This window comes from Phyllobates terribilis, unplaced genomic scaffold, assembly GCF_046119375.1.
Source record: "Phyllobates terribilis strain yellow unplaced genomic scaffold, ASM4611937v1 Scaffold_1__5_contigs__length_1240528914, whole genome shotgun sequence".
In the NCBI taxonomy this organism is placed as follows: domain Eukaryota; kingdom Metazoa; phylum Chordata; class Amphibia; order Anura; family Dendrobatidae; genus Phyllobates; species Phyllobates terribilis.
Genome location: NW_027362761.1, coordinates 337,527,367 through 337,545,742, shown reverse-complemented (window position 1 = coordinate 337,545,742; position 18,376 = coordinate 337,527,367). Strand labels below are relative to the sequence as shown.

At 49.5% G+C, this 18,376-nt stretch overlaps 1 protein-coding gene across 1 annotated transcript in view; it reads left to right on the top strand.

The window, feature by feature from the left end:
* The window catches only part of PIWIL1 (piwi like RNA-mediated gene silencing 1), a 462,439-nt gene that overhangs the window by 67,568 nt on the left and 376,495 nt on the right, over positions 1 to 18,376 (top strand). Inside the window, exon 3 of the mRNA XM_073676134.1 lies at positions 4,720 to 4,828. Coding sequence (XP_073532235.1) covers positions 4,720 to 4,828 — 109 coding nt within the window. The remainder of the gene's footprint in view (positions 1 to 4,719; positions 4,829 to 18,376) is intronic.

Below are 18,376 nucleotides of genomic sequence, written 5' to 3'. Positions count from 1 at the left end.
TGTCCGGCCGTATCAAAGATGAACTTGCCGGTCGAGACATTCCTACCACTCTCGATGACCTAATAACTCTTGCCACCCGGATTGACCTACGGTTCCAGGAGCGTGCCAAAGAAGTCACCCGTGAGAGAAGGTTTCCACGTCTAGCTCCTACTTTTCAGAAGTCCGTCACTCCCTCCGTTTCTCCCCAGGTACACTCTCCTGAGCCTATGCAGGTCGACCAGACCAAGATGGTCAAAACCCGTCAGGACTTACGCCGTGCCGAGGGGAGCTGCTTCTACTGTGGCAGTAAGGAGCACCGGATCCGTACCTGCCCGGAGAGGTCGGGAAACGCCTGTGTCTAGGTTCGCTCAGAGAGGTCGACCTAGACAAGAATAAATCCTCTCCATCTCTGCTGCTGTCAGTCTCAATTATCTGCGGGGAGAATCGTTATTTCGAACTAGCCCAACTTGACTCTGGAGCGGCCGGGAATCTTATTTCACAGGCCCTGGTAGAAAAATACCGCATTCCCACCAAACCTCTGGCTATACCATTATCTGTCGCTGCTGTGGATGGGGGCCTCTTACCACGTCCCATCCAACTCATCACCGAATCCGTAACTCTGCAGGTGGGAATGCTGCATTCTGAGAGCATCTCTTTTCATGTTCTGCCTGGACTCTCTCACGCCCTCTTACTAGGTCTACCTTGGCTCCAGAGACATGCACCCGTGCTGGACTGGCAGACCGGAGAAGTCCTTCGCTGGGGACAGGACTGTCATAAGACTTGTTTGGTTCCTGTTCATCCCGCCCGTCCTTCTCCTACCCCAACTAATCTACCTGGACTTCCGATTCCCTATTGGTCATTTGCTGATGTCTTTAATAAAAAGGAGGCAGAGACATTACCCCCTCATAGACCATACGACTGTCCTATCGACCTGTTACCCGGTACTACGCCTCCCCGTGGGCGTATTTACCCATTGTCCGCTGCTGAGACCCGGTCGATGTCCGAATATATTGAGGAGAATTTGGCCAGGGGATTCATCCGGAAATCTACCTCCCCGGCGGGAGCAGGCTTCTTTTTCGTAAAAAAGGACGGCTCTCTCCGTCCCTGTATAGACTATAGAGGCCTTAACCAGATCACGGTGAAGAATAAGTATCCCCTTCCGCTCATTCCAGAATTATTTGATCGTCTGAGGGGGGCTAGAATCTTCACCAAACTGAACCTCCGTGGGGCGTACAACCTGGTCCGTATCCGTCAAGGGGATGAATGGAAGACTGCATTCAACACCCGGGACGGCCACTATGAATATCTGGTAATGCCCTTTGGTCTCTGTAACGCTCCTGCCGTCTTTCAAGAGTTGGTCAATGACATCTTCCGGGATCTTCTCTACTCCTGCGTAGTGGTGTACCTGGACGACATCTTGGTCTTCTCTCCGGATCTCCAGACTCACCGGAGAGACGTTCGTCAGGTCCTGCGCAGGCTCAGGCAGAATCACCTCTTCGCTAAATATGAGAAGTGCCTCTTTGAGCATACCTCGCTTCCGTTTTTGGGCTACATTATTTCTCAGACCGGCCTTCGAATGGATCCAGAGAAACTGTCTGCCATCGAGAAATGGCCCCGACCGGAGGGGTTGAAGGCCATTCAGCGGTTCCTGGGCTTCGCCAGCTACTACCGCCTCTTCATACCGCACTTCTCTTCCCGTACTGCCCCAATTTCCGCGCTCACCCGTAAGGGCACTAATCCCAGAGAGTGGCCACCCGAAGCAGAGGAGGCCTTTCTTTCCTTAAAACAGGCCTTCTCTTCCGCCCCGGTGCTGCATCGCCCAGATGGCAACAAGCAGTTCTTCCTGGAGGTTGACTCCTCCTCCTCTGGAGCCGGAGCGGTACTTACCCAAAAATCATCTTCCGGGAGAATGGTAACTTGTGGCTTCTTCTCCAAACTCTTCTCCTCTTCTGAGCGCAACTATTCCATAGGAGATCGAGAGTTATTGGCCATCAAGCTGGCATTGGAGGAGTGGCGTTACCTGCTCGAAGGGGCTCTTCACCCGGTAATAATTTACACTGACCACAAGAACTTGGCTTACCTCCAGCATGCCCAGAGACTTAACCCACGCCAAGCTCGGTGGTCCTTGTTTTTTGCTCGCTTTGATTTTATTCTTCATTTTCGCCCGGCTGACAAAAACATCAAGGCGGACGCCTTGTCCCGATCCTTTCTGGTGTCTGATCTCGAGGAGGAACCGAAACACATCATCGATCCCGCCAGAGTAATGCAGGTGGCTCCCGTGAGTCTAAATCGTCTCCCTCCCGGTAAGACGTTCGTATCAGTACTTGATCGGGAGAAGATCCTACACTGGGGTCACTCGTCTAAACTAGCTGGCCACGCCGGTCAGAAAAAGACCCTCCAGCTTATTACCCGGCACTACTGGTGGCCTACCCTGCACAAGGACGTAATAGACTTTGTTTCTGCCTGTGTGTCCTGCGCCCGCAACAAGGTTCCGAGACATCTGCCAGCCGGTCGCCTCCTTCCGCTCCCAGTACCTGCTGCCCCCTGGCAGCATATAGCAATGGACTTTATAACTGATCTCCCCGTCTCTGCCGGTTGTACGGTCATTTGGGTGGTCGCTGACCGCTTTTCCAAGATGGCTCATTTCGTTCCCCTGCCAGGCCTCCCGTCTGCACCCGAGCTGGCTAAAGACTTTATCCGCCACATTTTCCGTCTTCATGGCCTGCCCCTCCACATCGTGTCGGATCGTGGGGTACAGTTCACCTCACGCTTCTGGAGAGCCACTTGTAAACTGCTAGACGTCACCCTGGACTTCTCCTCCGCTTACCACCCACAGTCTAATGGTCAAGTGGAGCGGATCAATCAGAACCTGACCAGTTACCTCCGGCACTTCGTTAATGCCCACCATTCAGACTGGGTGGATCTCCTGCCATGGGCCGAATTTTCTTACAACAATCACGAGAGCGAATCTTCCTCCAAATCCCCGTTTTTTGTTGTCTTCGGTCAGCATCCTCGGATCCCATTTCCCGTCTCCACCTCGGTGGACAATCCGGCTGCGGAATCTCTTGTTAACAAATTTTCCTCCATATGGGAGAGTACCCGATCCGCACTCCTTCTGTCATCCGAGCGTATGAAAAGACATGCTGACAAAAAACGTCTGGATCCTCCTCAATTCCGTCCAGGGGATAAGGTCTGGCTCTCGTCCAAGTATGTCCGGCTCAAGATTCCTTCCTATAAGTTAGGGCCTCGGTTCATCGGTCCTCTGGAGGTCATCAGTCAGATCAACCCGGTGGCCTATAAATTGAAACTCCCGGCCAACTTGTGGATCCCTAACTCCTTCCATGTATCTCTCCTCAAACCTGTGGTACTTAACTCTTTTTCCAAGTCTACAGGTACGCCTCCTGCTCCGGTTTCCGCTGAAGACGAATTTGAGGTAGAGAACATTCTGGCCACCAAAAGGGTAAGAGGGAAGACCTTTTTTCTAGTAGATTGGAAGGGGTTTGGTCCTGAAGAGAGAACGTGGGAGCCCCGGGAGAACATCCATGCCCCTCTCATCCTAGCTAAATTTCTCTCTGGCCTAAAAAAGGGGGGGCCTAAAGGGGGGGTTACTGTAGCGCCGGCGTCCCTGCCCTCTGACGTTTGTATTGATAGTATCTACACCAAAATACTATCTTTTGATCGCATTTTATTGCAATGTTTCAGCAACCCCAAAAAACGTAATTCTGGTGTTTAGACTTTTTTTCTCATTACGCCGTTAACTGATCTGATTAATTATTTTTTTATATTGATAGATCGGGTGGTTCTGAATGCGGTGACACCAAATATGTGTATATTTGATTTTTTATTTTGAATGGGGTGAAAGGGGAGTGATTTGAACTTTTAGATATTTTTTTTTTCTATATATATTTTTAAAAACATTTCATTTTTTTCTACTTTTTACTTGCTTCAATATGGGAGACTAGAAGCTAAGAAGCTATGATTATCCGATCGCCTGTGTTGCACATAGTAGGTCTTCAGCCCGTATTAAACGGGGAGGCGACCTTGGACGTATGAGTACGTCCAAGGTCGTAAAGGGGTTAAAGATGTGATGCTGCTGAGCAAAATAACATTAGAAGCCCTGAACTATAAAATATTGTGTTCAAATGAGGTAAAACAATACAAAGTGATATAATTTTTTTGACCCAATTCATCAAAGCTTTTACTCCAGATTTGTCTTGTAAAAAGCTTTGAAAATTTCAAAGGTTTTGCGCAATGTGAGGATGCTCAAAAATGTTGCAACTTTTGGCATTGTTATGCTATTTTTGCCTAGCTCCAACAAAGTGGGCAGAGCTGGGGAGTGACGAACCATGCTTACTCTAACTGGAGTAAGTTTTGTGCCTACACTGAAGCACACTCCACTTCACACCTCGCCTAATTCATTAAGAGGTGTGTACCTTTTAATGAATCAGCCACCTCTCACTCCGCACAAACTCTAATGAAGACAGGTGTGAAAAGCTCAGGTCTTAATGAATTGGTGCCTAAAGGATAGCTTATTGGTCGCTGGGGGTTTGATTGCTGGGAAAAAGCAGTGCATGCTAAATCTCCACTTGACCTCCCTTTCTTGGGTTTGGTGTGGGTTTTGGCAATCGGACCCCCAGTAGTCAGTTGGTTATCATTTGTTGTATTGATAACTTATTTATTTAGTAAAATCTGTTTTTTTAATCTTTGTGAGATGAAAATATTGTAATATTGTGTACACAGCCTGGTGTTCCTGGGCCGGATTCTGAAAAGCCGTCACCTACTAATACTGAACTTGTTGGACGAGGACGTCAAAAAGGAGCCCCTGCAGTTATTAGACCTAAAGCTCGAGGTAATTAACCCCTTCACTCCCACAGCCTGTTTTCACCTTCTTGACCAAGCCAAGTTTTACTATTCTGACCAGTGTCACTTTATGGGGTAATAATTCTGGAATGGTTGAACGGATTCCAGTGATTCTGAGAAGATTTTTTCATGACACATTGTACTTTGTTAGTGGTAAATTTAGGTAGACATTTTTTTCATTTATTTGTGAAAATATTGGAATTTTGAGGAATTGTTGAAAATGTTGCAGTTTTCAAACTTTAAAATTTTAAAACCAGATAGTTTTATCACAAAATATACCGTATTTTTCGGACTATACAACGCACTTTTTTCCTCCAAAAGTTGGAGTAAAGTGGGGGTGCGTCTTATAGTCCAGATGTACATTCCGGCTGTGGATGGTAGAGGGGATGTAGGGAGAGCGGCGAAGGAGGAGCGGGTCACAGGATGCAGGAGCCGCCTGCTGCGGCTAACACTGTGCCCGCTGTTAAGATATTTACTGCTCCCCATGGGCATGGGGAGCACTGAATATTCATTCTCCTTAATAGCGTTCACAGTGTCAGCGGCTCTGCGATCACGTGTGCCCGCTAGTAAAGAGCATGAATATTCATTACTCTCACTCCCATGGGCATGGGAAGTAGTTAGTGAATATTCATTCTCTTTAGTAGTGGGCACTTATGATCGCCTGGCCGCTGCAGGGGTGATGGCTGAGGCTGACTCTGTGCACGGTATTAAGGAGAATAAATATTCAGTGCGCCACACGCCCATAGTCCGGGCATGGGGAGCAGTCAATCTTCCGGCAGCTGACCTCAGCGTGTGAGGGCACATGGCAGTGACGTCATGCGTTGCTCACATGGTGAAATCGTGGCTGGCATCAGAACAGTGCGCAGCGCTGGAGCAGAGGGGAGGTGAGTAAAATCTTTTATTTTGTTTTATGTGTGCACTGTGATGGGGATAGGGGTGCCGTGCATACCAGGATGGGGGTGCCATGCATACCAGGATGTGGGTGCCATGCATACCAGGATGTGGCTGCCATGCATACTAGGAAGGGGGTGCCATGCATACTAAGAAGGGGGTGCCATGCATACCAGGATGGAGATTGGGGTGCCATACATACCAGGATGTGCGTTTTTGATGCGTTTTCTCCACGCGGAAATGCACCAAAAATTGCTAGGTAATTCGTCTGCCAGCTAATTCAATGACAATCCTGATGTGCTGTGTACATGATCCAGAATTTTCTGCTCAAGATTGTCATTGCGTTTAAATCCGCATCATGTCCATTCTTTGAAGCTTTCCTGCAGTGTTTCCTGCCCATTGGGGTCAATTGAACCGCAGCAAGCCTGCAGGTGTCGTGCATACCAGGATGGGTGTGCATACCAGGATGTAGGTGCCATACATACCAGGATGGGGAAGCCATACATACATACCAGGATGGAGGACCATGTATACTAGGATGGGGATGCCATGCATACCCCCCATCGGGATGGGTGTGATATACATATCGGCTTGGGGGTGCCATGCATACCAGAATGGGGGACCATGTATACCAGGATGGGGGCAATGTATAACAGGACGGGGGAGCCATATATACCAGGATGGGGGCATATATATACCAGGTTGGGGGATATTAGTACAGAATTGGGGGACATTACCCCTATAACAGTGTCAGCAGCAGACCCCCTCCTCCATAACAGTGCATTATGACCACATTTTTTGCTTCAATTTTTTTTCTATTTTCCTCCTCTAAAACCTAGGTACGTCTTACAGTCCGAAAAACACTACTTTACATCGGCATCATTTTTGAAAATTCATTTTTTTTGTTAAAAAGTTAGAAGGATTAAAAGTTTATCAGCAATTTCTCATTTTTCCAACAAAATTGACAAAACTAATTTTTTTAGTGACCACATTCTATTTGAAGTCACTTTGAATGCCTATGTGACAGAAAATACCCAAAAGTGACATTATTTTAAAAACTGCACCCCTCAAAGTGCTCATAATCACATTCAATAAGTTTATTAACTTTTCAGGTGCTTCACTGGAATTGAAGCAATTTCGAAGGAATAGAAATGAAAATGTTACTTTTTCCCACTAAAATTGTACGTAAGCTAAAGCCATTAATATTCCATATCTGGTGGAAAGCTGTTTGGGTGCATGGCAGAGCTTGGAAGGGAAGGAACACTATTTGAATTTTGGAGCGCCATTTTGTCTGGATATCATGTAACACAGGGCTGTGGAGTCGGTAAGCCACAGTTGCTACTCCGACTCCTGGATTTCAGCAGCAGCAGAATGGAAGGAAGGGAGACACAGACATTACTAGTGGGTAAGCGGAGCCCACACAGGATAGAACACCTCAGATTACAAAAAAGTGTTGACCAGCTTGGGCTCCTCCTACTCCAGCTCTCCAGTCTAAAATTTGAGGTCGCAGAGGATAGTCGCTGCTGGAGCAGCTCCTCAGATCTCAGCGCTGCTGGACCCCCACCCCTCCCCTGGCGGATCTGCATACCCTTTATGGTGGTCCCTGCAGAACCCTGCCGGCCCCGGGGGATGAGGGACGCTTCCCGGAGGAGACGCAAACCGCGCCATTGGGGTCCCTGCGCACTCCGTCCTGGGGGGAAGCTAAGGGCCACAGTTCCACAAATCCCTGGGGGTCCCTGTGGCGCTCAGCTGGGTGAGTACTCAGCATTTGTAAATGTGTTTGAGTGCTTCAGCGGCTGCTGCGACGGCCGCTGTTACATGTACCGTTGGTGACTGTGTGTTTTTCGTCCGCAGGTGGATCCCTGCAGGACATGTGAAGCGGGGCAGGAGCGGAGAGCGGAGGAGTCGCGCGCCTTTTTGAATGCCGGCGGGGGGCGTGGCTTCGCGCCTTCCCGGTCTTTTCGCGGGCAGGTAGCGCTCTGAGCGCGCGCTTTCTCCTGTCCCTCCCCTTCCGGCTTCTCTCTTCACTGCACGGCGGCCATTTCTGACGGCCTCCTCCGGCTCCTCACTCTCCTCTCCTCCCGTCAGAACCGAAGGAACGCTGCACCGCGGCCAGCTGGGTGAGTCGCTTCTGCCTGTCAGGGCAGAAGCTTAACCTCCTCACCCCCACAGCGCAGGGCACCTTTCTGCGGCACAATTAGGTGGCAGACTGCGCTGCCCTGCAGCTGCTACCTCATATAGAGGTTTTTTTGTCTGGGACTCGCACACCTCTTTCATTTAGCAGAGGTTGTGGGGAGTCTGCTGCATTAACCCCCTGGTAGGCGGTTAACCCTTAATTGGGGGACAGCTGGGGTAGCTCTCCCTGTAAGAGCCTTAACCCTTCAGCATTCGTTTCTTTCCTTTTAGAAGCCACACTGTCCTAGTTACTGACAGGCTTAAGCCTGCTATATACTGTGTGAGGGCATGTCAGATCAGGGTCCAGGAGGCGCGGTCCGTCTCCCAGGTCCGCTACAGGATCAGTCTCGCGTATCTGACTCGCAGGAGTCCTCGACGGCGTCAAGTGCAGCGCAGGTCGGGGGACTCTCACTCGTTCTATTGATAGCCTGTCTGACCTTCTAGGTCATTGGGTGTCAGCTAGATCCCAACTGTCTTCTCATGGCAGGAAGCGCCACAGGCCGGTACTGTCCTCCCCGCGCAGCGACTCGGAGATCTCTGATATGGAGGGTTCCCCTTCAAGCTCTGCTGGGGAGATGTCCGATTCGGATAAAGAGGATCGGCAGGGGCGCTCTGCCTCTCTTTTGGGCCGTGTGGATGCTTTTATTGGAGCTATGAGGGAGGCGTTACAGTTACCGGAGGAGGTAGCTAGACGCCCTGGTAAGTTGGCCCGGCTTTTTCAGGAGTCGCATAGGTCGCGGTCAACGTTACCATCTCTGGATGAACTTGATGGGGCGGTGGAGAAGGAACGCCTGTGTCCAGATAAGCGTTTTCAGGGGGCACGGTTTTTTTGAGGCACTGTATCCGTGTTCTACGGAGTCGATTGCTAATTGGATTCCTTCTCCTGAAGTGGATGTCCCTTTATCCCAGCTTAGCAAATCTTCATTACTTCCTGTTAAAGGGAAGGCGAGTCTGCAGGATCCGCTGGACAGAAAAACGGAGATGGCGGCTAAATCCATCTACGAGGCCGCGGGTCATGGATTCAGAGCGGCTTTAGGAGCCATGTGTGCTGGTGAAGCTTCCCTGAGGTGGTTGGACCGCCTACGGACGGCGTGGCAAGATGGATCCCCGCTATCCGAGGTAGAAGGGCTTTTGAAGTTGTTGGAAGAGGCAGCGCGATATGGCAGAGATGCAGTTCTGGATACTACGTCACTGCTGTCCAGGGCGCAATCCTCGGCTGTCACAGTCAGAAGAGCACTGTGGCTTAAGCAGTGGACCGGAGATGCGGTTTCCAAGCAAGGTTTGCTGTGTTTAGCTTACAAGGGTGGTCAGCTGTTTGGGTCTGACCTCACGGAACTGATTGCGAAGGCCAAGGCAAAAGAAACGGCTTTACCGCAGCGTAGAGCTGTGGCTTCTGCGTCTGGCAAGTCTAGTGCCAGTAGTAGTCGGCGGCCCTTTCGGCCCAGGGGACGGTTCGGTCAGCCCTCTTGGGGATCGGGTCGTCCCTTGTTTTCGGGAAAAAAGATCTCTCAGAAATCCCGCACTCCCTGGAAACAGAACTTCCGTCAAGACAAACGGGAAGCTGACAAAAAGCCCGCTAAGGCGGACTGACGCCAGGGTTTCACTCGAGGGTCCTCGAGTGGGGGGTCGCCTGCTCCAGTTCGAGTCGACTTGGGCGTCCCACGTTTCAGACGCCTGGGTGACGCGGGTTGTGTCGGCAGGCTATTTCATAGTTTCTTTCTCGACCCCCGGACAGATTTTGTCAATCTCGCATTCCGTCAGAGCCCGAGCTAGCTACCGCTCTACGGCGGGAGGTCGATTCCCTTCTGCAGAATGGTGTGGTGGTGCCGGTTCCGCCGGAGGATTGGGGAAGGGGGTTTTACTCCAACCTCTTTGTGGTCCCCAAAAAGGAGGACAAATTTCGCCCCATTCTGGATCTCAAAAAATTGAATCTGCATGTCCGGACCCGGAAATTCCGCATGGAGTCGCTTCGCTCAGTTGTGGTGGCTCTGTCGCAGAACAATTTTTTAGTGTCAATCGACATTCGCGACGCTTATTTGCATATTCCCATCGGAAGGGCTCACCAGCGCTTCCTACGTTTTGCCATAGGTCAGGACCATTACCAGTTTGTGGCCCTGCCATTTGGGTTGGCATCAGCGCCCAGAGTTTTTACAAAAATTCTGGCGCCTCTCATGGCGATCCTTCGAACTCAGGGGGTGACAATTCTTCCCTACCTAGACGACCTTTTGATTGTGGCGTCCACAGAGGAGGAGGCGGTGAGGGCTCGCAATCTATCCCTTCAGCTCCTGGAGGACTTCGGGTGGCTAGTCAATTGGAAGAAGTCATCTCTGGAACCGTCGCAGTCAATCCTGTTTTTGGGGATGCACTTCGACACGGTACGGGCAGTGGTGTCCTTGCCTCCGGACAAGCAAGCAAGTCTTCGTCAACATGTACAGGTTATGAAGTCTTCGACAGCAATGTCACTTTGAAGGTGTATGCACCTTCTGGGTTTGATGGTGGCGTCAATGGAAGCGGTCCCGTTTGCTCAATTTCATTCCAGGGGTCTCCAAATGCTCATTCTGACCCGTTGGGATCGATCACAGGCTTCGCTGGATCGCAGTGTCATCATCTCCCACAGGGTGCGAGAGTCTCTAGGATGGTGGTTACATCCAGAAGCATTATCCCAGGGGAAGTCCTTCCTCCTTCCGCGGTGGTCGGTCATAACCACCGATGCCAGTCTGACGGGCTGGGGGGGGGGTCTGGAACGATCTCTGGGTTCAGGGAGTATGGTCGTCAGAAGAGTCTGTCCTGCCGATCAACCTCCTGGAGTTGAGGGCGATTTTCCTTTGCCTCCAACACTGAACGGTCCCTTTAAGCGGTCTGCCAGTCCTAGTGCAGACAGACAACGCGACGGCGGACGCGTATATCAACCATCAAGGTGGGACGAGGAGCTCCAGGCTCATGATGGAGGTCTCTCGGATCATGGTATGGGCCGAAGCCAGGGTTCCAGCCATCTCCGCGATTCACATCCCAGGAGTCCAGAATATCACGGCGGACTTCCTCAGTCGCGAGAAGGTGGATCCCGGAGAATGGAGTCTTCATCCGGAAGTTTTTGCACTACTGTGCTCCCGTTGGGTTCAACGCCAGGTTACCGACGTTCATGTCCAGGTACAAGGACCCGGAGGCTGTGGCTGTGGATGCTCTAGTGCAGGGGTCTCAAACTCGGCTGGGTATATGGGCCGCACATGGAAAAAATTTGAATTTGGGGGGCCGCATTCTTTGTTCAATGTGACATTTTTAGTGATACCATTTTTTTTGTATACACCTTTTGAACATTTTTGCCGTGTTTATTTTTTTATGGCTTGGGTCGTTATGGATGTGGTGATAATAAACGTGCACTTTTTTGTGTTTACTTTAGTTTACATATAAAACAGCATTTTTAGTGCCCAATATTTTTTCATGCTTTATTTTATTTTTTATTTTTTTTACAATTTTATTTCCCCCAATTGGCCACATACAGTAATATTGTCTTACAATTAGCATCATATAGTAATAATGGAAAACATCTTGTAGTAATGTTCCCCATCCAAGTCCCCATCTTGTACTAATGTGCCCCATCCAGGTCCCCATCCTGTGGCTATGTGCCCCATCCAGGTCCCCATCCTGTGGCAACGTGGCAACGTTCCCCATCCTGGCGCCCATCTTGTACTAATGTGCCTCATCCAGGTCCCCATCTTGTGGCTCTGTGCCCCATCCAGGTCCCCATCTTGTGGCTCTGTGCCCCATCCAGGTCCCCATCTTGTGGCTATGTGCCCCATCCAGGTCCCCATCTTGTGGCTATGTGCCCCATCCAGGTCCCCATCTTGTGGCTATGTGCCCCATCCAGGTCCCCATCCTGTGGCAACGTGCCCCATCCTGGCGCCCATCTTGTACTAATGTGCCCCATCCAGGTCCCCATCCTGTGGCAACGTGCCCCATCCTGGCGCCCATCTTGTACTAATGTGCCCCATCCAGGTCCCCATCTTGTGGCTATGTGCCCCATCCAGGTCCCCATCCTGTGGCAACGTGCCCCATCCTGGCGCCCATCTTGTACTAATGTGCCCCATCCAGGTCCCCATCCTGTGGCAACGTGCCCCATCCTGGCGCCCATCTTGTACTAATGTGCCCCATCCAGGTCCCCATCTTGTGGCTATGTGCCCCATCCAGGTCCCCATCTTGTGGCTCTGTGCCCCATCCAGGTCCCCATCTTGTGGCTCTGTGCCCCATCCAGGTCCCCATCTTGTGGCTCTGTGACCCATCCAGGTCCCCATCTTGTGGCTCTGTGCCCCATCCAGGTCCCCATCTTGTGGCTCTGTGCCCCATCCAGGTCCCCATCTTGTGGCTATGTGCCCCATCCAGGTCCCCATCCTGTGGCAACGTGCCCCATCCTGGCGCCCATCTTGTACTAATGTGCCCCATCCAGGTCCCCATCTTGTGGCTCTGTGCCCCATCCAGGTCCCCATCTTGTGGCTATGTGCCCCATCCAGGTCCCCATCCTGTGGCAACGTGCCCCATCCTGGCGCCCATCTTGTACTAATGTGCCCCATCCAGGTCCCCATCTTGGGGCTATGTGCCCCATCCAGGTCCCCATCCTGTGGCAATGTTCCCCATCCAGGTCCCCATCTTGTGGCTATGTGCCCCATCCAGGTCCCCATCTTGAGGCTATGTGCCCCATCCAGGTCCCCTCTTGTGGCTCTGTGCCCCATCCAGGTCCCCTCTTGTGGCTATGTGCCCCCTGTGCTGTTCTTCACACACATAAAATAGAAAAAAAAAAAGATGATTCTCACCTGTCCTCCGTTCCCTCGGCGGCCTTCCTGCAGATGTGGCCCGCAGGCACCACAGAGTCCGACCCCTTGACGATCCCGACCTGGTCCAGGAGGAGCCGCCGACAGCAGCGCTGCATTGCCGCACAGAGACTGTCTCCCAGCACAGCATTTTCAATGTCAGCCGCCGGCCAATCAGAGGCCAGCAGCTGACATCTGCACATGGCAATGACGTCATACTCGCTGCGCCGACACGCAGATATCAGCTGCTGGCCTCTGATTGGCCAGCGGCTGGCATTGGAAATGCAGTGCTGGGAGACGGTCTCTGTGTGGCAATTCAGCGCTGCTGTCGGCGGCTCCTCCTGGACCAGGTCGGGATCGTCAAGGGGTCTGTGCCTGCGGGCCGCATAAAGCAGCGTCTGTTTGAGACCCCTGCTCTAGTGGCTCCGTGGGACCAATTCGAGCTGATCTATGTGTTTCCGCCGATATCCTTACTTCCTCTGGTGTTACGTCGGATCAAACTGGAGAGAGTCTCGGCTATGTTGATGGCCCCAGATTGGCCAACGAGGACGTGGTTCTCAACGCTGGTGTCGCTTCTGGCAGTGCCTCCGCTTCCACTTCGCCCGGACCTGTTAACCCAGGGGCCCATTCGTCATCCGGACCTGAAGTCTCTGCGTTTGACGGCGTGGCTCTTGAGACCGAAATCTTGACCTGTCAAGGATTTTCAGCCGAAGTCATTGCCACTCTGCGAGCGGCCAGAGGTCCTGCTACCACTAGGATTTATCACAAGACTTGGGAAGCCTTCTTCTCGTGGTGTTCCGGTTCTTCAAGGAACCCGAGGATTTTTTCCATTCCCAATTTGTTGGCCTTTTTGCAGTATGGGCTGGACAAGGGTTTGGCAGTTAGCACCCTGAAGGGTCAGGTTTCCGCTCTATCCTTGCTGTTTCGGAAGGCTATCGCCTCGCGTAGGGACGTACATTCCTTTTTTCGCGGGGTAATCCGTCAATTTCCACCGCGGAAGGTACTTGTGACTCCTTGGCGGCTCAATCTTGTCTTGGAGGCTCTTCAACATGGGCCTTTTGAGCCTATGGACTCTGTTAGCCTTTCATTGCTTTCCTGGAAGGTTGCCTTCCTGGTGGCGGTCACCTCTTTGAGAAGGGTTTCTGAGTTGGCGGCTCTTTCTTGCTCGCCTCCTTTTCTGGAGTTTCACCCGGATCGTGTAGTGCTTCGCACATGGGGCGACTTTCTACCTAAGGTGGTGTCACAATTTCATGTTAACCAGGATATTGTGTTGCCCTCGCTCTGTCCAGAGCCGAGGAATGCGAAGGAACGGGCCTTGCACACTTTGGATTTGGTGCGGGCGTTAAAGTTCTATTTGTCTATTACTCAAGGTTTTCGGAAGTCGGACTCACTTTTTGTGATTCCAGCAGGTCGTCGTCGTGGTCAACGAGCTTCCAAGGACACTATAGCTCGATGGATTCGGTCGGCCATTTTAGAAGCTTACCGATTTAAGGGCGAGCCTTGCCCAATTAAGATTCGAGCTCACTCCACGAGAGCTGTGGGTTCATCGTGGGCTTTTCATCAAGGGGCCTCGGCAGCTCATCTCTGCCGGGCTACCTGGCGCTCCGTCCACACTTTTACAAAGTTTTATAAGGTGGACGTCAGTGCTTCCGCGGATGCGGCCTTAGGACGTAGGGTCCTGCAGGCGGCTGTAGTTTAGGTTATCTCCTTAACTTGTGTTTAGCGCTGGTTGCGCATTTATCTAAGTTGTTGGGAATCTGCCTTTGTTGTTTTTTCCCACCCTTAATTTCTGGACTGCTTTGGGACGTCCCACTAGTAATGTCTGTGTCTCCCTTCCTTCCATTCTGCTGCTGAAAGATGGATTTTGGTAAGAACTTACCTGTAAAATCCTTTTCAGCGAAGGAAGGAAGGGATACACAGCTCCCTCCCATGGCAGAAGTGTGTTGTTGTGTTTTCAGATGCGGCGTGACCCTTCTTTGATGGCGGTTATCTGGGCTGGGGTCGGCGCGCTAAGGCTCTGTTCCAGCATTGCCAGCTCATCGCAATGGTCAGGTCCAGTGAGTAGTACCTGGGACTGTGTGTTTTTTTCTGTTATATGCATAACCTGTCTTTCTTTTTTCTAAGTTTTTCAGAAGGGGTTGTGTTGCTCCGCTGGTGTTAATTGCTCTTCCTTAGCTTGTGTACGGACTGGAGAGCTGGAGTAGGAGGAGCCCAAGCTGGAGGGGCCGGTCAAAACTTTTTTGTAATCTGAGGTGTTCTATCCTGTGTGGGCTCCGCCTACCCACTAGTAATGTCTGTGTCTCCCTTCCTTCCTTCGCTGAAAAGGATTTTACAGGTAAGTTCTTACCAAAATCCGTCTTTTATCAGGTTCCGGCTCCTACTCCGGCTCCGACTCCGACTCCTTCATAAATGATCAATTTGTAACAATAAATTTACTGTTGTAAAATATTAACATCGTGCTTATTCAGTTTCTCACCATCATATAAGTAATCAGACCACTTAGAGCAAAAACTATATTTATTAGAATACAATTAGAATATAGCAAATAACTTTTATAAACTTTTCTAAACTCTTGTAAGTAAATATGCAATAAATACTGTTATGCAGTTAATAAGAAGAAATCTATAAATTTGTCCTCAGAAAAAGTATTGCCTCTGTCAGATCCTCCTTCATGGATGCCCTCAAATCTGATCTAATTATTTTGAGAGCAGAGAACAACCTCTCTACACTAACTTGGGTTGGTGGCAAAGCAGTAACCACTCAGGCAACATCTCTGACAATGTCAGGATACAGAGGAATCGCTTGTTGCACTGTTATTTTTGATGAACGGTCAAATTTCTCAATTTCTTTTAGTGCACATGAAAAATTCTGCTGAAATGTACTGGCTGTGTTCTTTGATGGGGATGACTGTTCTTCTATGCGGGAACTCTTTGCACGGTCCTTGTGATCCAAATATTTTTCGAAATTAAATTCTTCATCAGTTGATGATGAGGGTGAAGATGTGGCAGGACGACCAAATTCTTCTTGTTCCTCCTGACTGTTCTGCAACCCTTTCATCCTTACTGCTATTTCAAACAGAGCTTCTTTTCCTTTAGTTAGCTGTTGATCATCTAGAAGAATCCGATGCATTGGGTCTACATAAATAGCTGCCAAAAGAATGTTATGTTGTAATAGTAGCTCCTCTCTCCATTTCATTGATGTAGCAATGCCACTTGCAATTAACCCTCCTCTTTGGGACTGGCGAAACATCAGGTTCTTCCACTCCTTTAAGAAAATACCTGGAGTTAAGTCCTCTGCTTGTAATTTTTTAGTCACTGTAAATGGGTGCTCTAGCAATTTTTCCAGCTCAGTCACCTGATTCCACTGACTTTCATTTAGCGTCAGTCGAGGGTTAACCATGTCTACAAGAAAGGTTTTCAGTTCAACCAAGCGCTGAATCATTAAGTAAGTACTGCCCCATCGTGTGGCTTGATCAATAATTGCCCCTTTTCCAGCACGTCTCTTCAAAATTGAGTCAACTTTAGGGGTTCTGGCAACAGTAGCCAATTTTCTCACCTTGCCAATCAGTGCAGCAGCATGTCCTTCTTGCAGACTGTCTCTTATAGCCAGCTGTAGCGTATGCACAACACAGCGCATGTGATGAATGAAAGAACGTATTGACACAGTTTCAACAAGATCATCTAAACTCTCATGTTGCTGTTCATCTGAAGCAACTTCAATTTGCTCCTCAGTTACAATACTGTGTTCCTCTATTTCAAACATTTCTGTGTCTGTGGACCCAGAATGTTCTTCTAGCTGCTGGTCACCATCATTACTCTCATTCATTAGCTTAATAGTACTTATCATATTTGAAGCATTGTCAGACATAATGTTTTCTATCTTGAGTGATGGTGAAATGTTCAAATACAGCTGATTTAATGTGACGCTTCTTTGACATTCTCAGGTTTTTAATTCTGCATTCACAATCCAAATGACAATTGTTTTTCCTAAAAACAATTGTACAAAATTATTGCCAGGTCTTACAACTGATATAGTGGTCAGTAATACTGTTATTCCTCATGTACTCACAGTTAACTGATGCAAAGTTTGTTGAAAGGATAATACTTCTTACAGTCTTCCTCTTCTGAGTAGCAGCTGTGAGATGCTTGGATGACGCACACCTAGTAAACATCTAGTCTAGAGGAGGAGCTTTACTACTAAGAATTTGCAACACATTTTCACCTTCCGTTTCATATATTGTAAGTAGGGGGGTTGGGGCAGCATGAAGTTAACCAAGTATAAGATTAGATAAGGGCAGTGGAGAACAGTGACACACAAGAAGTAAGAAATGTCTCTATCTCCAGCAGAACTACTTATCACTGTTGTTCATAGTTTGATAGAACATATATATTTGAGTAACATTTATAAAATTCATATGAAAGTTCAATTATGAAATATTAATACATTTTTTTTAAAGCTGGAGTCTGAGTCGGTACATTTCTACCGACTCCGACTCCAACCAAAACTAACTCCGACTCCACGACTCCGACTCCACAGCCCTGATGTAACATTTGAAGAACCCCTAACTAGAGATTAATGAACATGTTCGAAAAGCTTTCGCCAATTTCAAATTTGGCACTAACGTTGCACATTTGGATTCGTGATCAGACACTCAAGCGGTTGTACTTAAAATAGGCAAATTCGGTAAAAATTTGGCAAATGATTGCGTTTCCACTACAGTATTTTCAGCACTTTGGCTAGGATAATGGTGCTGTATGATGAGTGGGGGGGTGTTTGATGACGGAAGGGGAGAGGTCAGAGGAGCGGCGTGCTTGTAATCTAATTTAACCCCCCCCCCCCCCCACCTAAATTAATGTGTGCAAACTCTAGCTAGCCAATTAGTGTGCAGGAACCATTCCCAATGTTCAGACACAAGGGCTTGTGCCATTGGCTGCTGAAATCACCTGTCCCCCTGTATATAAAGATATAAAGAGTGGACATGTTTTAGTGCCATTTTGTGTGTAAAACAGAGAGAGGCTGCTGGGAGGTTGCTTCTAAGGCTATGTGCACACTGCGTTTTTGATGCGTTTTTGCTGCGTTTTCTCTGTGCGGAAATGCACCAAAAACGCTAGGTAATCCATCTGTCAAGTAATCCAATGACAATCCTGATGTGCTGTGTACATCATCCGGAATTTTCCGCTCAGGATTGTCATTGCATAAATCCGCAGCATGTCCATTCTTTGTAGCGTTTCTGCAGTGTTTCTCGCACATAGGGGTCAATTGAACCGCAGCAAACCCACAGGTATAAATATATCTGTGGATTTGCTGCGGATGTTTGCTGCGTATTTGACTGACTCAATTCAAGTCAGTGAGTCAAATACGCCGCAAAAACGCACAAAAGAATGGTATGCTGACCGGGGAAGAAGACTACTTCTCCCATCATCCGACCGCCGCTTCCGCTGATAACGGCGAGAGCGGCGCGGCTGAGGGGAGAAGTAGTCTTCTCAGCCGAGCCGGCGTCTGTGCGCGGTGTTAAAAAAAAAAGAGTAAAAATCTACATTAAAATAACAAACACCTTTCATTCTCACCTGTCCGGCGTCCTCCCGATGTCCCCCGGCGGTACACTGAAGAGAGCGCGCTCACTCCCAGCAGTGTACATCGCTGCGCTACCGTGACTGAGTTTACTGGAG